This window comes from Eptatretus burgeri, chromosome 17, assembly GCF_056783735.1.
Source record: "Eptatretus burgeri isolate ZD-2024b chromosome 17, Ebu_testis_v1, whole genome shotgun sequence".
NCBI lineage: Eukaryota > Metazoa > Chordata > Myxini > Myxiniformes > Myxinidae > Eptatretus > Eptatretus burgeri.
Genome location: NC_140977.1, coordinates 43,339,878 through 43,362,615, shown reverse-complemented (window position 1 = coordinate 43,362,615; position 22,738 = coordinate 43,339,878). Strand labels below are relative to the sequence as shown.

At 47.6% G+C, this 22,738-nt stretch overlaps 1 protein-coding gene across 3 annotated transcripts in view; it reads right to left on the bottom strand.

Moving 5' to 3' along the window:
- LOC147009916 (potassium voltage-gated channel subfamily B member 1-like) overlaps positions 1-22,738 on the bottom strand; it is a 55,227-nt gene that overhangs the window by 26,566 nt on the left and 5,923 nt on the right. For all 3 annotated transcript variants that reach the window (XM_085862607.1, XM_085862609.1, XM_085862608.1), the window contains 3 exons: positions 7,605-7,673; positions 5,645-6,079; positions 2,797-2,956 (listed from right to left, as the gene is read on the bottom strand). In XM_085862607.1, coding sequence (XP_085718733.1) covers positions 2,797-2,956; positions 5,645-6,079; positions 7,605-7,673 — 664 coding nt within the window. The remainder of the gene's footprint in view (positions 1-2,796; positions 2,957-5,644; positions 6,080-7,604; positions 7,674-22,738) is intronic.

Sequence of the window (22,738 nt, the reverse complement as noted above, 5' to 3'; positions counted from 1 at the left end):
TGCTTACCAGTACAATGTTCAGCACTTTAATTTTCAGGGCACAGACTTAAGGTACCGTCAGACCGGACAGTGCACGGAGAGACCATTTTCAGGTCGCCAAAGGGTTACACAACCCCTCGTGAGGATCGTTTATCACCCTTGCCAGAAGGAACTGTTATTCAACAGCATGATCTTTCCAGAATTACCTGCAAAGAGCAATCGCCATATAATTTACACTCGTAGTTTGGAATAGGCTTCACACCAGTGCAGGTACGAGGTCCAGAAGACCATTGCTCTACATCCCTCTAACACAACGCCATCGAGAGACGCAACACGATGATTGAACGGTGAACTGTTGGCGCCATGTTATTTTCACTGATGAGTCCAGATTTTCCAATGGACTTGCAAAAGTGGAGATGTGGAGGAGAGCGATTTTGTATCCGTGCCATTTGGCAGCACAGTCGGTTTGGTGGGAGCAGTCTGATGGTTTGGGCTGACATTCAAGTTGGCTGAAGAACTGATCTTGTCATCATTCGGAAGGGTGCTACTCTGACTGGTGTTAGATAAACTAGTGAGATCATTATGCCAGCAGTGAACCGTCTGGCCCAACAGCAAAGTCCTAATTTCATCTTTATGGATGACAATGGCCATCGAGATCATGAATATGTTGTCACTACTGTACTTTAAGACCACAAGAACCCTCGCTTGGACTGGCCTACATGGTGTGCAGACCTGAATCTGATTGAACGTGCTTGGGACATCTGAGGGAGGTTCATTTGTGGTCTCCAAATTTACTCACGGTCTCTTGATCGTGTGGAAATGACCCAAGTCGAAGAAATGTACAACATCACACAGTGATAAATTCGGACTTGGCTTCCACTTGTTGTGTTTCTTTTTGGAGGCTACAGACCAATGTGCTGGTCCTCTTCATCCAGAATATTAACATGTTTGAACACAATGCTCTTGTTGCTTCATAGATTGTGAGAAGTACATCATACATCAATGCTGTGTTTCATGGAAAAGAAAAGTCGGACATTGTTCTTTTTCATCTCGACTTGTCAGTGTGTCTGTCCAATGGGTGCAGGTAAAGGTGGTGGTGGAGCTCAGGTTCATTGGGGATTCAGGAGCAGAGAAGTCTTTGTAAATGCTGCCAACATATGCAGACTATCTGACATCAAACATTGTCTGGAGTCAAGGACAAAAGGTGATACGTGCTGCTTCCTTGATGTTTCGCATTTAAAAGGATAAGAGCATGGACGATACCCACAGGTTGGCATTCCTGGGGAGAGGGGGGGGGAGGGGAGGAAATTCCTTCCAAGGAAATGTTCTGCTGAGTGCGGTGAGAAAGGGGGCGCAAGATACGTCGCCGGTACCCAGAGTTTCACAGGAAGTGACTTCACTTCCCCTAAGCTCAGTGGCTGTGTTTGTCTCATCTAACAGTCCTGTGTTGTGTCGTGTGTGTGTGTGTGTGTGTGTGTGCGCGTGTGTGTGTGTGTGTGTGTGTGTGTGTGTGTGTGTGTGTGTGCGCGTGTGTGTGCGTGCGTGCGCGCTTGCGCGCGCACGCGCTGGTCCTCATGTGTGTGTGTCTGTGTGTGTGTGTGTCTGTGTGTGTGTGTGTCTGTGTGTGTGTGTGTGTGTGTGTCTGTGTGTGTGTGTCTGTGTGTGTGTGTGTCTGTGTGTGTGTGTCTGTGTGTGTGTGTGTCTGTGTGTGTGTGTGTCTGTGTGTGTGTGTGCTTGCGCGCGCACACTCCAGTACAATCCTTAGATTCTCTTTTTTATTTTAAAAACAGGATCTACTAGTCTATAAAGTATGATGGACATTACATGTCTACTTTTAAGGTGCTCGACTATGATGACCTCGTTCTTTGGGTCGATGTTGTGGCATGTATGCTGAACAATCGGAACATAAACCAGTTGTGCTTCAGAACGCAGGCATTATCACATTGTATTGGTCTGTTTGGTATTGATAGGCAAACTGACCCCCCTTCGAGCTCCCCCATCCCAATATGGATGCAGTACCTGAGCATTAACCCAGGTGATTGCTCACGTTCAAGACTAATGGAAACTTAAATGACAAGGACTGAGGTTTGCAAGTTTATAGACAATGGCAGAGAACAGCACGAGATGGGACCGAAAAATAAACAAAGGGAGTGAGAGTAGAAAATACCATGGACATCAGTGTCAAAATGAGACGTTAAGTGCCCCCTTGAGGGATTAGGTGGAGGAATGGGTTGGAATCGACACTCAGAAGTGATTCTACAGACTCAAGTAAAATGGAGGACAAAGCAGTGATGGGAGATGGCAAGTCATGTATGTTAAAAACTGACAAGCCTTCCCCTCCCTGCCATCTGTCCTATTTTCCATCCCCAGCATGAAACTCGAATGGTGCAAAAGGATGCGAATCAGTCATGGGATGAGAAACTTGCTCAAGTCTAACCAAATGTTGTGGCCTTGTACTTGAGGAAGCAAAGGAACCATTGGTTGCTCAGCATTGAGAAGGGAGTTCAGATGAGAAGTTCTTACAGGATTTCAACCTATTCTGTATGCAAATTTGGCAGAATTTAGAGCACTCCACCCTGTGATGGAGGCCTTCAGTTCGCCCATGGAAACGTTCACGACTTGTCGTGAGCACCCGATGCTCCATCGAGAGTTTGGGCTCAACCAACACCCTGACCCTTCCTCCATAATCGCTGTCAACTCATGATTCAATACATGTCCTGGACTTCATGACACACACACACACACACACACACACACACACACACACACACACACACACACACACACACACACACACACACACACACACACACCAACCTTTGCAGCAACTGATGAATTAGGTTTCTCCAACAGTTCCCAAAGTTTTTGTCTCCTTTCCACACACCAGGTACCATCAAACTCTTTGTGATCCACTTCTTGTATAATCTGCCCCTCACGTTTCAACTCCTCGGTCATCTGTTCCTTCTTCTGGTGGTACCTGTGGTGTCATGGTTATGTCATTCAGTCCATACTCCCAACTCAACACAGTTTGAAGTTATGTTGTCTGCCTTACACAATCAAAAGTTTGTCAACTGTGTGGAACGCCATCAGGAAAAATGATTCAACACCGATAGTTCAGCTTCAAAAAATAACATTAAATTTGTTATTTTCGTTTGAGAGATGATTTTTCACATCGAGACGTACATATCAGTTCAGGGCAAAAGAAAAATTGCTTAAAGAAATAAATTTTGGTCCAAGACAGTCAAGCATCAGATCAAGATGTGAAACGAGTTGAAGAAGCACGTGACCTCGCCAAGTGGTGAGGTCAAAATTGGCATGCACAATGGGAAGGATGGCAAATCAATGAGGCCAACAATGATGGTTTACATGAAGTTGCGCAACAACTTTTTGCAGGGGTGTGGTTGTGCCGCTGATGCGGTACCCTTGTAGGTTAGAGGAGGAATTTGTAATTTGTTCAGGGTGCCGGAGATAGCTCATCTACTCTTGGCGAAGGACACCGTGGAGTGTTTTACATCTGCCAACTAATGCTGGCAGACGAGACAAATTTTCTCAGACATGTTGGACGAAAATCTCCCTTTCGATGTGAAAAATCATCTTCATTGAACTCGGACTCTGTGCAGAGCGTTCCATCCATCGGGACCATACCCTGTGTAGAGCGTTCCATCCATCGGGACCATACTCTGTGCAGAGCGTTCCACCCATCGGGACCATACTCTGTGCAGCGTTGGAGCTGCCTACCAGTCTCCTTGGCTATTGGACACAATCCTGGACGGGTCGCCACTCCGACACAGGATACCAGCAAGCTAGCACTCATTTTGCCGACCTCAGAAAGATGACAGACAACGTCAACCCCACCTGGTATAAATTCAACAGCCAAGTGGGATTTGTACTCAGGATCCTAGGATCCCAAGCCCACCACCCTAACCATTAAGCCAACACCAGGCATATGCATGGGCACCTGCATTTCACCCCCTATAAGAGGCTGAAAAGGGGGATTTTGCCTAAAATTCAGGAAATTTATTGTAATATCTTCTCAGAAACCGACAGCCAGATCCAGACCAAACTCTTCATGAAACTTAAGGACCATGCCGTTAACTTAAGTTGAGCTCCCCATGACCGTACCACTTCAGGAAGGGGGGCCATTAGCCCCTTCCCCCTAATCCCTCATTTCCAAACCGCCTGTTGAGGAAACAACCATCAAGTCCCCTATGAGGATATTTTTTATTATTATTATTATTGGCAATATTACTGATACCCCAATGAGACCCTTATCTACTTATTGTGGAAGAAATAACGCTGTCGGAAACGCATCTCCATATAAACAATGGTATAACAACCCACTTTAGCGCATTTTCGATTTGCGTTATCCTCTCCAGGAACGGATCCTGAGCACTAACAGCTCGGTATCACTGCACTCTCGGGGGTGTTTCACATTCAATTGAGGTACAAGCTCCACTATGAACCTTAGGTCAATGTTAAAAATAATCGATTTGTGCATCATGGACTAAAACGTACATCATGACGTGAAAAAGAGTCTTCAATCAAAATCCACGCTGAAGAAAATTATGACGTCTTGAAACCGAACTCTCGTCATGAAAGATTTCCTTCGAGGGATTGCATACAACAACAGAGAAGTTGGAATGCGATGTCAGAGATGGGAAAAAATGTTCCTGTGAATGAAAATGTAATCACATCGTGCATCTTCAGATAGATTCAGATCAAGTTCAAATCGTGTTGGGATTATGCGGAGCAAGAAACTCAGGATGTGCTTCAGCCTCTACTGTGGACGGTGTCGGGGGCGCTCACAATAAGTCGCCAACGTCACTCGGTCGCAAGGTGCGACAAATACCCGTCGAGCAGCCATGTGATTGAAACCCACATCAGTGAAGCTTCATATTTACCCACTCCACCACCAAGATGCTCTCAAGAAGCTCAGGATGTGCTTCAGCCTCTACTGTGGACGGTGTCGGGGGCGCTCACAATAAGTCGCCAACGTCACTCGGTCGCAAGGTGCGACAAATACCCGTCGAGCAGCCATGTGATTGAAACCCACATCAGTGAGGCTTCATATTTACCCACTCCACCACCAAGATGCTCTCAAGAAGCTCAGGATGTGCTTCAGCCTCTACTGTGGACGGTGTTGGGGCGCTCACAATAAGTCGCCAACGTCACTCGGTCGCAAGGTGCGACAAATACCCGTCGAGCAGCCATGTGATTGAAACCCACATCAGTGAGGCTTCATATTTACCCACTCCACCACCAAGATGCTCTCAAGAAGCTCAGGATGTGCTTCAGCCTCTACTGTGGACGGTGTTGGGGGCGCTCACAATAAGTCGCCAACGTCACTCGGTCGCAAGGTGCGACAAATACCCGTCGAGCAGCCATGTGATTGAAACCCACATCAGTGAGGCTTCATATTTACCCACTCCACCACCAAGATGCTCTCAAGAAGCTCAGGGTAATCGAGACGTACACTATGAAATACTGGACTGGTGAGAATGGCTTATTCTGTTGAGTCAATTGTTTTGTAACTATGTAACAAACTTCAAAACTTCAACAAAAGTCACTTAAATTCTGTTTTGGCTTCAAGATTAAAAAAAAAAAAAAAATTAACGTTGGGTTACTAATACGAGAAGTGGTGTTAAAACAAAACAATAGGCCTCACCTTTCTTGGCAACAAGACTGAAGATAAACTTCGTCCACTCTCCAGTAATCAAGCTCTTGGCTGAACGAAAGAGCGCACATTTCCTCCATCATGTGCAGCTGACCCGTGCGGTAAAAATTCAAAATGGAGGAAAATGCTCCTGGGTGGCGGTCAAAGTAGAATTCGCCACTTTTGGTGTCATAGTCATCGCAGAGCTTCAAAAGGTCTTTGTGAGATGAGCAAGCAGCGTGAAGGTGGCCAAGGCGTGTGCGGGGCAGTCGTTCGAGCGTTTTCCACATAACCTCATGTGCAAGGCCTCCGACGTTGAGGCGGGCACGGCGAGGCGCCGCCAAGGATGGTGACTTACAGGGCGTCGGATTTTGAGGAGCTCGCAATGGAGAGGGACTGGCAGCAGTTCCCTCCATCAGAACAGCCAAGAAGTTTTTCAAGAAAGTACTGGGGGGGAGGGGGGGAGGAGGGGAGAAGGGAGGAAGTTACTCGAGCAATTCATAATGAACTGATTGAATTAAATGTTGTTGTTTCATAACGCAGCCGATGGCTGCTGGTTGCATTGTTTCTGCGAAGTGCGGCTGTGCCGCTGATGCAGTGCACCTGTCACCAGTAAGCTGGTACTCATTTCACCGACCCTGGAAGGAAGACACGCTGAGTCAACCCACCTGGTGTTATTTCAACGGTTGAAACGGGGCTCAAACTCAAGACCTTAAGATTTCAAGCCAGCCACCTTAACCGTTAATTAAGCCAACACCAGGCTATTGAATTGAATGTATATAATGTACTTATTTATCGATATGTTACAGACTTAAAAATCACACCAAGATCACAGCATGGTAAGGCACTATTGGCTATCCTATGTTGGAGGTACAAGTACAAGGGAAGACTATGAAGTCTGAAGCCTTCCAGAAACAAAAATAAAATATATGACCAACAGTGGAACACAGGATATCTCATTTAGCACTATGTTTGCCATTGAGCTCACAGGGGTGGGGTAGATGCACAAAAATGATGGACTTAACCACCATTGTAGCCCATTGCCAGCAAGGGGTGCTGCCTCACAGAGCACATCTTCCTTAAGATGGGGTCGTGTTATGGGGAGACTGTCTTTTTTCACTTTGGTTGTGGATGCTAAAGACCCTGTGCTCTATTTGAAAGACTGGGCTATGATTCTCTGGTACCACGATCCCATGATCTATAAATTTGATGCAACCTGCCTCGTGAGGTCGTAGTACAGTGGTGTGTACATGGCACAGGCACGGTGAGCCAACAGCTTCATCCTGCATGTAACTTTCCTTGAATCCAACAACAAGGCCTTCATGCGCAGCTTGTTGGAGTACTGCTCTCCTCTCTGAGCTGGTACCCCTGCCTCTCACCTTACTCAGCTTGACGCAGTGGATAACAAAGCTTTCAACATCAAAAATGTATTGGGCCCGATATGTTCTCGTGGATCAGGCATTACATGGTGGAGGTATGCACTCCACCGAGTGCCCTTCTCGTTTACTTCTGTTGCTTCCTGGTCCATTTTATCTCTTAGTTCCTCCACGAGTCTTGACTGGTTCCAATCAACATATTTTAATTATCTGTTCATGTTCAACAACCTTTGGAAAACGCTCTTGAATTTTAAATGAGCAGATCAGTCGTGTTCAACTACACATGCAGTGTGAGCCAATTTGTACATGTACGTGTCCATGAGTGCAGAATTCTATACACGTACATCCTCAAACAGTGTATATAAAATTACATTCTGGAACATTCGATTCCCTCTTGCCCAGAGCCACCTGGTGCATAATGCATCAAGGAGTATGCCATTCCATAAATTTCAAGCCAGATCCTCTACTCAGCATTTGGGTTGTGCACGTCGGAGATGCAAGGACGTATTCGTTTGGGGGTAGTGCGTGAGGAAGGTAGGCCATTGTGAGCCGGTACGACAAATAAAACCAACACTCAACAGCAGCAGGGGACTCACCAATTGCAGTTGTCTCGTCCATTTTGCAATATTGCTCTGTCGATCTCAGCCTCTCTTCGTCTTATTGGCCTGTCCGACACAAAGGTGGTGGGGAGATGAAGTGTAAATTTCCTGTTTCACTCTCCTTTTAACCTTATAAAACTACCCATCAGAGATGTTAACTGAGATACAAGCATGGCAATCGGCTCTCCCAAAAGACAAGGTTGCAACTGCCACGAAACACGCAACGGAAAAGCTTGTCAGCAATGGCTTTGGCATTAATGGCAAGACAGACTGTAGGATATCAATAACACAGTATCACACTCAGGAAGGGCTGGCAGGACGACTTAGAGGTAGTGCACTCGGGCGCCTTTCAACGGTCTCGCCTGGGTCTGAATCTCGACCCACCCTGGCGTTTCTCCAAAGGACGTGAGGCAGGTGGACCCACGTCTGGCAGGTCGTCGTAGGTGGACGTTAAAGACCTCACGGTGTCTTTTAACGAATAAAGGGGCGAGTTATCAGCGGCGATGATACCTATCTGCATCACCTTCAGTCAAATGTCAGGCCTGACCAACGGGTTCGTGAAAGACTCGAGTCAAAAATGTTCCCCTGGCCGACCCCACAAGAAACTGGGAATAAATGGGGGCTGTTGAAGTATTTGTAGCAAACAACAACACTCTGGAACAACGAAATGCAGGCAGAATTGTGTACAGTATGATCGAATACCTATTCCGTACGAAATGGACACACAGGTAGAGCAAATCAATCAACGTGTTTTAGACTTTCTGGCCCTCACTGGTTCTCTCTTATATCATCATCGTCATCATCATCATCATCATCATCATACCAATGCATATAATTAGGAGGGAAATGTTTTTCTTGTACATTGAAAAATATTAACCAAGTTGGGATTCAATTGAACCTTTTTCAAGACAATATCATTCCAAGGACTTTCTGAATGCCCACACAGGTGTACGGAACTATAGGAATGCAAACAGTGGATTCCCTACCTGACCAGGTAATCAAATAAAGCAACAGTAAATCACATCACGGAACACCTGTTCCGTGATGTGATCCGACCGTGATGTGATGTTCCGTGAACGTTATCCGACAAGGTGCGTTATTTGATAATTATGGTTGTAAATATTAACAACAACAACAAATGGTTATTCATGATCTGTACTGAACAACGGACAAATGATAACACGGCGTGCACACGACAATCCGTACACTTGGCGCTCGCGGTTACCTGCGCACACCTGGCGAGCAGGTGAGTGTTGCCGGCCTCGGCTGAACGCGAACCTTGCGGGTGAACCCGTATTGTAGAGAGTGAGCGTAACTGCCCCGGCGGAGAGCAGAGAGAACTGTACTCCGAGTGAGCAACTGTTTCAAACGGAGCCAAAGCGAAAGGCTGAGACGGTGAGTTCAGGAAAAGACTTGGGAGTTTAAAAATTAATGCCAAGCTGGTATTAACGGAGCCATTAACGCAAGTTGGGAAAAGCCCTTCAACCCCTACACGCAAACACTGCCCCCTCCTATCTGTCTCCCTCCCTCCGGTCTTGCAATCCTTGCCACCGGTTCTTTGATTAATCTGATCGGTGGCTTGAACGCTACTTAAGCTATGACGTCATTTGAACAGTCAGTTGTTTCGTATCGACCCTGCCCGGCCATAAAAAGTCCATTGCAAGTTTCTGCGTTAATGGTTTCCTTTGTGCGCTGACGAGGGGGGCTCGAACGTCCACTCCCATAGTCAGGATTCAGGAATGATGTATTTTAGTTGTTGGCGGCTCCCTGCTGATGTGACAACCTCCTGAATTTCAGTTTTTTCACATTGCGATCCGATCTCACTTCCGATCGTTCCTGTGCAAGAGTGCAAGTGATGCTGCCTCTCAAAGCATGAGGTTTCATTATTTATTTGTATACAAAGTCGAGGCTCATGGAAGAGCAAGAACTGAAGGGATCAGGACGTGATACTACAAAGAGGGGGAAACACACCAACAGCCGGGTTGAAGGATAAAATAGATGGAGACTAAGGGACATGAGGGATGTGAGGAAGAATGAGTAGTGGAGGACACATGGGGTGGACAAGATGGATACAGAAGCAAACTCTCATGAAGGAGAGACTGGAAATTTGGAAAGATTTGGCCTTCGGGAGGGTTAATGGGGATAGAAAAGATCATGGTTTTAGATGACGGATGATCTGAGATAGTGGCGAAGAGCTGTGTTGAAGACATGGAGGGAAGAATGAGATTGAAGAGGATGTGGAAGTTGGTTCCACTGGTGGGGAAAAAGAGAAACAAATGAGTGGAGATGGGCAGTGATCCTGGATTTAGGTAGTTTCACCAGAAGGGGGTTGATGGTGAACGAGGTGCACCCTGCATAAATGTAGGGGGAGGGAGGAAGGGAGACTCAGCATGGAAAGAGCAGAGGGTGCAAGAAGACAGACCACCGACCTGTCTGCGATGTGAAAGAGATAGGCCCAGAGAGTCAGTTTCATCTCGAGAAACTCCAGCACAAAATATATCAGGTTATAGAGGAAGTGAATGGCAGAGAAAACCGGTTCAAAGGGAAACAGGGAAACAAAGTCCATACAAGAGTAACAGAAAAGGAGCAGGTATGTGGAGGGTGGGGTCAGCCGGAGTGGATACCAGGGACGTGGGTATGGAAGAAAGCATGAGGTAACGATGGGCAGCACTCTTGAGGGATTGGAAGGAGGAACACAAGACACCAGAGTCCACTTCCACAGATGAGAGAACAGAGGCATGAAGGAATGGAGGTGAAGGTTCCGCAATGTGTCCAAACATAGCGACATATCAGCCAGATAGGTCACAATTGTTTAACAAAAACAACAGTTGCACCAATATTTCATCAAGTCTCACACTGGATATGGATCTGGTCTGATTTGATCCTCCATGAGTGGCTCCACCTCGTTTAAAGGGCCACTTGCAGAGGTTGTAGACCGGGAAGGGTCTGAATGAAGAATAGTGACCAACCCAATCCTCAACCTACATAAGACATTTGGCCAAGTACCACATCAAAGATACATCTACGACTGCAGAAGATACGGTGGGATCGCAAATCCATACGTTGCATACAAGACACCAGACCAAATCACCCGCAGGAAGGATGCTGTGCTCCACACATCCGCAACTACATAGAGGGGGTTTGGAGTCTAACGTGATTCCGGCAGGTATATCGAGCCTCAAACAGAGCGACACAGCCCTGTTCAACCCCGCTACTCCACACAAACCCACGGATACAAGAGACCCTTTGGTATGAAAAGAACATCAGGCGAAATGTCATCATCCTCATGACAAGGAGCCATGAACTTTAAATGATTCATATTCGTCATGTAGACTCTTCACCTGACAGCATAAGTTGTTTTTTTTTTACAGCTCTCAGGTAAGGGGGCCCTCGACCCAGGATGAGTTCACTTTCGTTTAGGTCAACTGAGGCATACTCGATATCCTAGAGCACATTGCACAACAGTCCAGATATGTCCCCAGACTACATAAAGGCAATTTTCTTCCCTCCAAAAAAAAACAAAAACATCCGATTGTATATATGTATATACAGGCTTCCAATTGAGCACTTAGCCGCCATTACCGCCCAGAAAGGCGAGATTTTCCACTATAAAACAGTGTTTTAATCGAATGAACACCGAGCAAGGTCCCCACTTCAAAAAAATAAAGTGAACGTTTTGGGTTACCATTGTGGAAGGCCTGGCGTTGGCTTAACGGTTAAGGTGGTTGGCTTAATATCCTACGGTCAATTGAGTTCTTGTGTTTCATTGAATTAACACCGGGTAGGGTTGACTCAGCTTGTCATCTTTCTGAGGTCGGCAAAATGAGTACCAGCTTACTGGTAATAGGGGGCACTGAATCAGTGGCACAGCCATGCAGCCAAGCAGCTGCAGGCTGCATATGAATAAATAATCAATGTGGAGCTTCTTTATCGAGATTATTAATCCTGTGGAAACCAGCTCACAATCCATCTGATATGTGAACAGTATTAAAAAAAAAAAAAGGTCAACTGTAGTTATCCAGATACACCTTGGGATTGACATCTTTTGACTCGGGGTCTATTGTCTCAAAACTGTAGCCAAGAAGAAAGATCTTAAAATTAAATATATCAACAGTGTCTTCAGATAGTATTCACAACCCTCGACTTTTGTCACATTTTGTTGTGTTGCAGCCTAAATTGAAAATGTATGAAATTTAAAAAATTTTTGTCACCAATCAACACAAAATCTATATATTACTAAAACTCTCATCTTGTGTATATGTATGTATGTATGTATGTATGTATGTATGTATGTATGTTCCCGAAATACAGCCAAAACGGTGCACGATAGCGCAAAACTTTTCAGCCCACCTTACTCACCATTCTCCTGCCGTGTGCAGCATCAAGTTTCGTTTAAATCGGGCAACGAAAAAATTAAAAAATCAATTCCCAATTCAGTCAAGTACTCTTCGGGAGAATTTGATCAATGCAAACAACCTCAGCGGTATAGTTTGCTGGAGCTATCTTTTTGTTTTTTTCTTGAAATTATTTATTTTAAAATCTCAAACATTTAGTATAGACAAAGAAAGATTTATTTTTAAAGGTCTCATGACACAACACTTTCTGGTTATTTATATATTAACTTGACCTTCCTAGTGAAGAAATTACCCATGTTTCCTTTTTTAAATAAAAAATGGGATAATTAGACCAATATTTCGAACATTTCTAGTGCTTTTCACAACTTGCTATGCCCCACCCCTCAAAAAAGTTGACTTCAGCGAACCGCAGGTCACGTGACCGTTCACGTCATCTCCAGAACGCGACTCGCACAGAGCGGATTGATTAGATGTCGCACGCCGTATAAAGTACATACAAATGCATTGTGCACATGTGGTTGCTATCTCACTGATAGTCTTAATTCCTGTGATTGTTTCGCGAAAGTTTTTAAGAGTTTTAGTCTTACTTTTGAAAATGCCTGCTCGTTGAAACCAGCCTGCTGGGATAGGTACGATTCTACATACATGCAAGCCAGGTATGGCTGCACTCGACATACATGAGTTTATTCTAAAGTGAAGGTACTGCTTCCATTGGCTTGCTATTCATTAACATTGAGCCAAAATGCTGTAATAAATGAACAGGGAAAAATATGTTGGCACAACTATGAAAGACAAATTTATTTGTCCTATTACATGGCCTCATAGCCTCGGGACTCTTACACATTGACTTATACATTGTGTGCATGCTAATACAAGGTACTTGTCAACTCTAGAGTTGACTCAACTAGTCCGATAAATTAGTCGTCCGTCCGACTAGTCCGATTAGATAAGTCTGACGTGCTGTAGCTTTCTTTTATTATTCTCTTTTCTTCATTGTTTTCTACTGGCGCTACATGACGACAGTAGGAATAAAATAAATAAAAATGCAACAGAACGTCAGATTTATTGGACTACTCTAGACAATTGTCACAAGGTGTGTTCTGCACACAAGTTTTCATCGTATCCGGACAGCAAGATTGCTTCGTTTTATGCGCGGAGAGATACGGCCAATGACATGCGCTGGCCTTGCGATTCATTCGCCGCGGTGCAACATGTCCGCTGCGCTGTGCTGTTCACGTCACCTCACAAATATTTCTGATATCGAGCAGTATGCAAGTCGAATTTACATTATTGAATTACAAATATGATTTAGTCGAACCAGTTATTATTGCCAAGTCTTCCTTCGATGTCCTCCCGATCATCATGAACGCCGGGAATTTCATCGCCAGTTTCCTCTGCTTGTCCTGCTTCGGGCTCGAACTGGTAAGGCCATATTCCATTTCCAGCTGCCTGAACTTCACCTCCCGCGCAACTACGTTATCCGACAATTCTCCATCTGATTCAGACCAAAATCCTTCATTTCTCTCACACTCACTGTCGCTACAGGACAAATCAAAGTCCATGTCATCCATTATTCAAAACCAAATGTTTTATTTTTTTTTAAAGCAGAAATGAACGAAGCATTTGAGTCGACCAATCGAATGTGGAAACACAAAGAAGCCAATAGAATCACATGGACTACCAACCCGAGTAATTTACGTGCAGCCTTTGTCTTCCTGGAGATGACGTCATGTGGGTTACGCGTCGTTCAGTAGATTTCGGCAGAATTTTTAGGGGCGTTCGCAAAGAGGTTTGTTTTTTTAATTTTACATTTTACAGAACGAGTATTGTGAAAAAAATTGTCAGATCAGAAATCACGATGAAAAACTCCGATAGGACATATGTATGTATGTATATATATATATATATATATATATATATATATATATATATATATATATATATATATATATATATATATATATATATATATAGTTGCGAATTCGCGCCCGCCGGCGTGCAATCGGCTGCTCGACTCGAATGGCGGCCGCCTCGCCCACCGGAACGGACAATTCTGTCGTGACCCTCTCGGACCAACGCCGGGAGCCAGTCACGGGTGGGGGTTTAACCTCACCACGATCGTGCCAATTGCCCACCCGCACAGGATAGGGTCGCTCGCCACATTCGATCTACTTAAGTACCTGCGCGAATGGTCGACCGGGCGATCGCACCTCGCCGCAGGTCGACTCCGGACACAGGCCACTTGGGCGGCCCGTTCCGTGCTACAGTGATAACCGAGCGGTGTTATTGTCGGCCTCGACGGTTCCGATTAATTATTGGGTGTATTAAGCCCACTACGAACCCTTTACGTGAAGCAGGATGGAGGATCAATAAAGAAAAGACGAAGCGAAACGGGAAAACAGTTCACACAATGCACATTTATTTCGCGACACACGGAAAGCACACATATACAGCCAAATAGTCAAAGTGCACATGTAGCAGTTACAACAAAAGAAACAATGACGCAGAATTAATACCGACAACGCGCACACACGGCAACACTTATACAGTTCTACTTTACAGATGGCGCCAACACACATTTACTCAAAAGCAAAGGAAAGAAGCCACCCTCATAGACAAGGGGGCAGACGGGCCTGTAGGCCAATATGCGCGCGTGACCTGAAGGAGCGGCCAGGTCCGCGAGACCGGGGGGTCCTACCCGCGTCCTCGTGACGCATCGGCGGACGAGCCACAGATATGGCCGCGTGGCTGTGCCCCGACTCCGTGATCCTTGGCGGGTTTTGTTGGCACAACGTTTGGAGTGGGGTGGGAATGGAGCCCCCTTGTTGTACTATCTCAGCACGGGGGAAAGGGGAAATTGTTGATGCCCTGGCGGAGGGAGATTGGCTGGCTGGCTTGGGTCCCGCGACGAGCGATCTCACACCGCGACCTCGTCGCCGACCGCCGTCCTTCTCGCCTCGGACCCGAGCTCCTTGGCCTCTTCCCACAACTCTCCTCAGCCGACTGCAGAACCCAACTCGATGCCTTCGCCACCCGACTCCACTCTCTGCCACACTGATGACTCGACTCACTCTGCCCTGCCGACACACACTGCTACTGCCACACTCTGCTACTGCCACACTCTGCCCCGATTCGCCTTGCGCTCGCCGTTTTATAGGCCGGCAGGAGAAAACAATATGCAAATTTCCGGATCAGGATGACCTCGGGGGCGGAGCCACGCTTGCCAATTGGACGGAGGAAAAGTGGGCGTGAACTTCCCCTGATCCTAGAATTTGCATATATCGATTTCACACAGACGCGCCTGGAGGCGGGGCCAAGCCGCTCTGCGCTTGCTTATTGGACGGATCAGAAGGGGGCGTGTAGCGTTCTTGATCCGAATTCTCCCTCGGAAAGGCTGCCACCTGCCCTCGCGGTGCGGTGCGTATCGTTGAACGAGCCCAAGACAGCCCAACGCTCAGTGTTCACAGGTGGTGAGGGAATGGCCGTAGAAGGAGAGAGGTGAGGATGGTGGAGGGTTTTTGGTGGTGGTTTGATGGTCACGGTGCCTTTTGGGATTGACGGTGATGTGATGTTTGCGGGATTGAGTTGTGAAGGTAAAGGTCGTGGCTGTTGGCGTTGTTGTTGTTGTCTGAGGGTTGGAGCATGGTTGCAGTTGGTGACGATGGCTGGCGTGGTGGTTGTTGTGTGATGGCGGTTGAGACGTGGTTGGTTCAAAATAAAGATAGAACAGAAAAACGGCTATCTCAAAGCGTCGTAGCCTGAATGAATCACATAAATTCCCTCTAAACAACGGGTTTGGGGCTAACTACACATGTACTTAGAGTTATCTCACCTACGGGCCCTTCATGGTGTAATGCGAATTTCCACAGCCGTAACACTACCCCCTCCCCTTTTTACAGACTCGACCCGAGTCGTCAAATTCTCGTGTGCCATCATGTACAGTTCTCCCCTAGTACGTTTTACCTTCGGATCCCTGAGTGCAACATTCATGGTATTCATGTCCCCAAAATAAATAACCTGAGGGCTGAGTAACGAACTAAACAAACCCACTCACTCAGACGACTTAAATAAAATTGCCGGCGCTAGACAGACATGCCGGGGGCGCACTCATATTTACAGTACATCTTAACTTACAAATTTTACACTAAACCATGGCCCAGGATCAATGGACTCTGCAGGAAAAAGAAGAGTCAACAGAGAACCGGCGCATGGGCCGCCACTGCAGGCCCGTGTTGTAGCTGCCAACAGGACAGTTCTTGCATCTTGCAAACTGTTGCCTTGATCCTGGCGCACATGGCAATGAACAAGAGGGGGGGGGGCAAAGCAAAATTGAACGGGGCTGGTGAACATGGGCTGTGGGCATGGCATGGCAAAGGCAGCAGGCAAACACAGCCTGCAGAACAAGGCCGTTGCAGGCAAACACGGCTGGCAGACAAACTGGCCGGCACAGGCCTTGAAGCACAGCAGCTGCAGACAATCCGGCCGGCACAGGCCTTGCAGCAAAACAACAGCTGCCGATGAAGTGGGCCGGCCTTTGCCTTGCAGTGGAGGTTGGTGGAGGGAGTGCGGTGGTGCTGGCCACTCGGAACGCGGGCTCGGACCTCCCCTACGGTCTCCCTCCCACCTATCGCCTTTGCCTGTCACTGTCTATACCCACTCCCTTAATTTGTCAAAACCAATTTAGCCCCAACTTATTTTTTTGTTGTTTTTATTTTTACTTCCCCACTATAAATCGTCCCCTAACCCCCTTTACTGTCCTTGGTCGGCTAACCTATCTCGTCACCTAGCCTACTCCCAACCCCTGCGTTCCCTTCCCGGAGGGGAACAAGTGAGAGCTAGCGTCCTGTGTCGAGGCCCAACGAAGCCTCAGGATGGCCTCCCCAGACTTCAGAGATCTAACCCAAAGTGGGTCCAGCGGCCCACAACGAGAGCGAAGGGATGGATGGTGCGGAGGGGTACATCTCCTAACCTACCCTAACCATTATCTCTTAAACTACCCCGGGGCTTTCAACAAGCTGTTAAAACCGAATACGCGTACACACGGCAACACTTAAACAGTTCTACTCGTCGGACAGGCGCCACCCACAGTCATTTACACAAACCCAAAGAAAAGAAAGGACTTCCCTTGGTGCGGCCGTCGAGTCCTCCTTCCACGACCTCCACTCCGAGCTCCGTCTCCTTCGCCGTCCTCCAATGCCGACTCGACCAGACTCGCCGACGACACAGCTCGACTTCAACGAGCTCCTCGGGCTCCGCGAGCTCCACACCGAGGCAGAGACACTCGACCACGACGATACAGCTCAGCGATGACCCAATAACCACTTCGGACGGAGGCGAGTTTCACGAGTCAGGGAGAGAGCGAGAGGAAGAGGGAGGGAGCAGGAAGAGGGAGAGAACGCAGGAAGAGGGAGAGAACGCAGGAAGAGGGAGAGAACGCAGGAAGAGGGAGAGAACGCAGGAAGAGGGAGAGAACGCAGGAAGAGGGAGAGAACGCGCCCCACGCGTGTCCGACTTTTATAGTGCGGGGCTCCGCCCTTCACTCCGCCCCGTTTTCGGCTCCACCCTCCTTCGAGAGGGTTCTCGAAAAGGGGCGTTCCCTCACCCCGACCGCCTCACGCTGTCCATCCACCAATCGGCGGTGAGCCGCCCTTCCCCCCTTCCCTCACACCAAGCGCGGGGAAGAATGGCGGGAAAAGCCCACCAGCATCCTTGGCGGTTTTTGTTCGTTTGAAATCAAAGATAGAGAAAGAAAAACGACTAACTGGAGGATCGCAGCCCGAATGGATCACATAAATTCCCTCTATACAACTAAACTGCTCATCTTCACTCTTTCATTCCTCTTTTTTCCCGCCTTTGGAATAAACTTCCTCACTCTATTCTTTCCCATTCTTCCCTCCAGGCTTTCAAAACAGCTGTTCACCACCACCTCTTATCTTCCCCCATCCAAATCCTCGATCTTTTCTTCCCCTGATAATCCACCCAAGCCCACTTCCTTCAATTCTCCTGCTTTCCTTCCTGAAAGTCCCTGAAATGTCCATCTTCTCTTCGCCATGTTCCCCGTCCCATCCCCATCCCTCTCCCTTCCACAGTTCGCATAATGTGTCTGTTCCCCACTGTTTTGTCCCTTCCACTCCCGCCCCTCTTGTCTCATGCCTCCTTGCTGTGAGTTGTGTGTTCACTCTCATACGAGCCTCGACCAAGGTATACAAAAAAAAAAACGGGTTTGGGCTAACGACACATATACCTATGGAGATATCTCACCTGAGGGCCCTTTATGGTGTAATGCGAATTTCCACAGCCGTAACAATATCTTGCAAAAACTTCGTTTTGGCAAGATAATAAAACAAAAAAATAAGTTGGGGCTAAATTGGATTTTTGCAAACTAAGGGGGTGGGTATGGACAGCGACAGGCAAAGGCGATAGGTTGGGAGGGAGACAGTAGGGTAGGTCCGAGCCCACCTTCCGAGTGGCCAGCACCACCACACTCCCTCCACGAACCTCCAGTACAAGACAAGAGGCCGGCCAGCTTCATCTGCCGGCTGTTTTTTGCTACAAGGCCTGTGCCGGTCAGTTCATCTGCCGGCTGTTTTGCTACAAGGCCTGTGCCGGTCAGTTCATCTGCCGGCTGTTTGGAAACAAGGCCTGTGCCGGTCAGTTTCACCACCGGCCCGTTTTGCTACAACGGCCTTGTCTTGCCTTGCCTTGTCTGCCTACCTTTGCCTTGACCCCATGCCTGCTAGCCCTTCCTTGCATTTGCCCCATTCATCCATCACCATGTGCGCCAGGATCATCGCGCGTTCTGCAGGGACTGCCCTGTAGGCAGCCGCATCACTGGACTGCATTGGCGGCCCATGCACCGTGTTATCCATCCATACATTCAGGTGTTGTTTGCATCGGTGACCATCCAGCGTTTTGCAGGGACTGCCCTGGAGGCAGCCGCACAAGGACACTGCATTTGTGCACCTGTGCACCGTTTGTGTTCACTGCGCTCATTCAAGGGGGAGGCCAAGGACTGCATTGGTGCCGCCGGCCACATTCCCTGTCACCTGCATTGGATTCATGAGCCAGAGACTGCATTTGGGTAGCCTGGCTCCCTGTTTCACAAAATGGCCTGTGGGATGACATTGCTACGTGCTTTTTTCCCCGCAGACTCCATCGGTCCTGGGCCATGGTTTAGTGTAAAATTATAAGTTAAGTTAAGGTAAATTGTACTTGAGTTGCTTCCCCCTGCATGTATGTCATAGCGCCGGCAATTTATTAAAGTCATCTGTATGAGTGGGTTTGTTTAGTTCGTTACTCAGCCCGTAGGTTATTTATTTTGGGGACACGGATACACTGAATATCACATTCAGGGATCCGAAGATAAAACGTATGAGGGGAAACTTACACATGATGGCACACGAAAATTCGACGACTCGGGACGTCTGTAAAAAGGGGAGGGGGTAGTGTTACGTCTCTGGAAATTCGCAGAACACCATGTTGGTCCTTAGTTCAGTTATGCCGATAAGTCCGTGTTCAGTTTGATTTCCCCACCGTTTAATGGGATTTATCCGTGTGGACAGGGCTGTGATCTTTGAGTTAGCCTTTATTCTTTTGCTATCGTTGTTTTGGACCGACTCACCAACCACGCCATCCTCACCACTTTATCCACAACCGCCAACATCGCCTCACCACCTTCTCCACCCCACCAATCACCGAACCACCTTCTCAACCGCCACCACAAACCCCAGCCACACCACCATCAAGACCACCACAAAATGCCAGCCACGCCACCATAACGCCAACCACACCACCACCGCATTTCCACCTCAGCACGGTTGAGAGAAGCCTGGCACTCATCGGGGGAGAACGGACGACGGCCCCACCCTTCTCCCCCCCCGCCCCCCCACCGGCAAACACGTGTGGAAAAGGAAGCAACGATTGCCTACAGTAGTACTCAACGAGAAAGGCCCCGATTCAGGCGAAAAAAACGCCCTCCTTCTGGAAGTTTCCCGCGGGAGCTAGAAGGAGGGCGGGGCAAGGGCCGTGGAGATAAAAGAGAGCGCTGAACGCAGCGGGGTGTGTGTGTGTCGTCGAGGAGAAGCAAGTGGAGAGGCGAGTGGAAGTCGGTCGGTGAGGAGCTGGAGAGGGTCCAAGAGGGATGCCCAAGAAAGTCACCACAAGGGTGAAGGTAACATGAGGCGGCATCTTGGAGTTCCTTTGGTCAACCAAGCTCCTTGGACATAAAAGGCCTCCAGGTCCAGTCTGACCCCCTCGTCTGTGAGGGGGTCTTTTCCTTGCTTTTCTTTGTGTGAAAGTTGTGGCGCCGTGTCCCGTTAAGTAGAACCGTATAAGTGCTTGTGAATAATAAATAATACACGGTTGTAGTGCTTTGTCTTGCTCGTGTCTTGTCCCTTCCCACCAATTTCATTGCATTACTATGTACGTGTGTAAATAATAAATGTCCTTGTGTGAATGTTAACCCGTTCGTCGTGTCCTCTTTCCCCATTGAACCGCCGTATTGCTCTCGGAATAATAGCCGATAAAAGAATCGGGTCCAGCGAGGTCTCGCGATAATACACCGCTCGGTTATCCCAGAACGGAACGGACCGCTTAAGCGGTTCGTGTCCAAGAAGACCTCGCTTGCGGTACGGTCTCTCGGTAGTCTGCCCGCGCGAATACTTAGGTATATCGATAATTTGGCGATTGACCCTGTCGCGCGCGGATTGAGTGTTGACTCGGCCAGGTTGTGCGCTTGGAGCACACTCGTGACTGGTTTCCGGCGTTGTTCTGGAAAGTCGCGACTGAATTGTTCGTCCGGTGGACGTCCGGCCACGATTTGGTTTAAAAGTGGTCGTTCGCACGTTGGGCGGGCAGTAAATTCGTAACAGTATGTACGTGTGTGTGTGTGTGTGTGTGTGTGTGTGTGTGTGTGTGTGTGTGTGTGTGTGTGTGTGTGTGTGTGTGTGTGTGTGTGTGTGTGTGTGTGTGTGTGTCCATATAGTATCTCACAAAAGTGTGTACACCTTTTACAAAAATGTACATATTTTGTTGTAACTTTTTACTTAGATGTATTATAAACACAAGACTCAAAGAAATGATAGAGTAAACATTCTGTCATACATGTACAGGCCCAAAACATTTATTCTGTGGAAACAATGTGGCAAACTGGGCATATCTGTGAAAAGGGGGGGAGGTTGTCAGGTCAGGTTAGATCTGTGACCTGCTACAGGTACCACGTAAACCTGTACTAGCCTGTTCCATGGTCTGGTTGTCGGCGACTAAACCGTCTCCCCCACCAGGTTTTCTGGTGAGGAGGGTGTTTGGATATGGACACCCAGCAGGATTAAAAATAAAACCTGTCAAAGGGCGGAGGAGCTCCTTGTGAGCCAACGGCCATCCATATCAAGTGCCCAACTGTTTTTTGCGGACGTCCTCCTGCAGTTGAGTGACTTTTTATTAGGAGGTTGGTGGCAGGATTTGCACTCCGGCCACCGTAAAACCCTTCATTTATGCTCCGACTGAGGCGCGTGATCTCACGGTGAAGGATGCATTCTACGCCACGCTCGAGTCTGTGGTTGATCAGCGCCCGAGACGAGATACACTTCTAGTCTTGGGGGATTTCAATGCATCGACTGGAACTGATAGGGATGGTTATGAGGTGTGTGTTGGTCCCCATGGGTCAGGAACTATGAACCAGAATAGCACACACACATAATATATATATATATATATATATATATATATATATATATATATATATATATATATATATACATTTATTGTTGCGGTTCTCAGAACCCCATGCATACAACAAATAGGTGTCCCGAGAGTTATCCAATTATTGTATGTGTGGATAGTCTCCTACCATTTGTCTTGCGGGACAACCGGGAGTGCGTTGCGATGCTCTAATAGTTAGGGTTAATAAATCATTTTCCCTTTCATTTCATTCCCACTCTTCTCTTCTTTTCTTTCCTGGGATAAATCAGTCACGAACGCTTTAGCAGTAAGGTGGGCAAGCTGCACCAACGTCCACCCTAAACCCCACATGTGCGGCGAGTCAGATACGCTTTTTCCTAAGAACTTGACTCAGAATTTCATCCTCCTGCATCGGTACCGACAGCACCACACCGCATGATCCAGTGAATCCACGACTCCCCAGGCCCAATCCAGATGATGATTGACCTGTGGCTCACAACATGCAAAAACATGAATATCACTGCCAAGGAAAGAAAATCTCTTCATGGCCTCAACATCCTCACCCCAAACAGGTCCAGACAAGATGGCAGCATCCAAAACTTCAGTAAAAGCCTGGATCTTAGTTTTAATCCAGGAAACCCATAATCCCATCAGCTGAGACTCCTCATTCAGTACCTTGAGGGCCCACATAAGAATATCCAGTCTCCACAATGATGACTGCATCATCTGCAAATTCAAGGTCAGAGATCTTGACATTCCCAGACGATGCATCACAGCTTGATCTCTCCGACATCCTTCCCAGAATCCAGTCCATAAAGTGCTAAAAAGTATGGGGGCCAGTACACACCCCTGACAAACTCCAGTAACAACTGGAAATAAGTCAGGATGGTACTGTTTGCAGGGTGGACGTCGGCCGCGGGATGGAGCTGCAGCATCTGCTCGACCGATCGCCCGGAATTTAGGTCGTCACTCCGGAGAAGTCCGGAGCCGACAGATCGTGACTGGACCGAAGATTGCCAACAGGTCACCCGCATGGAATAGGGTGAATAGCCAAATTTCTATATACCTCAGTATCCACGCGGGGAATCTACAGGGGAA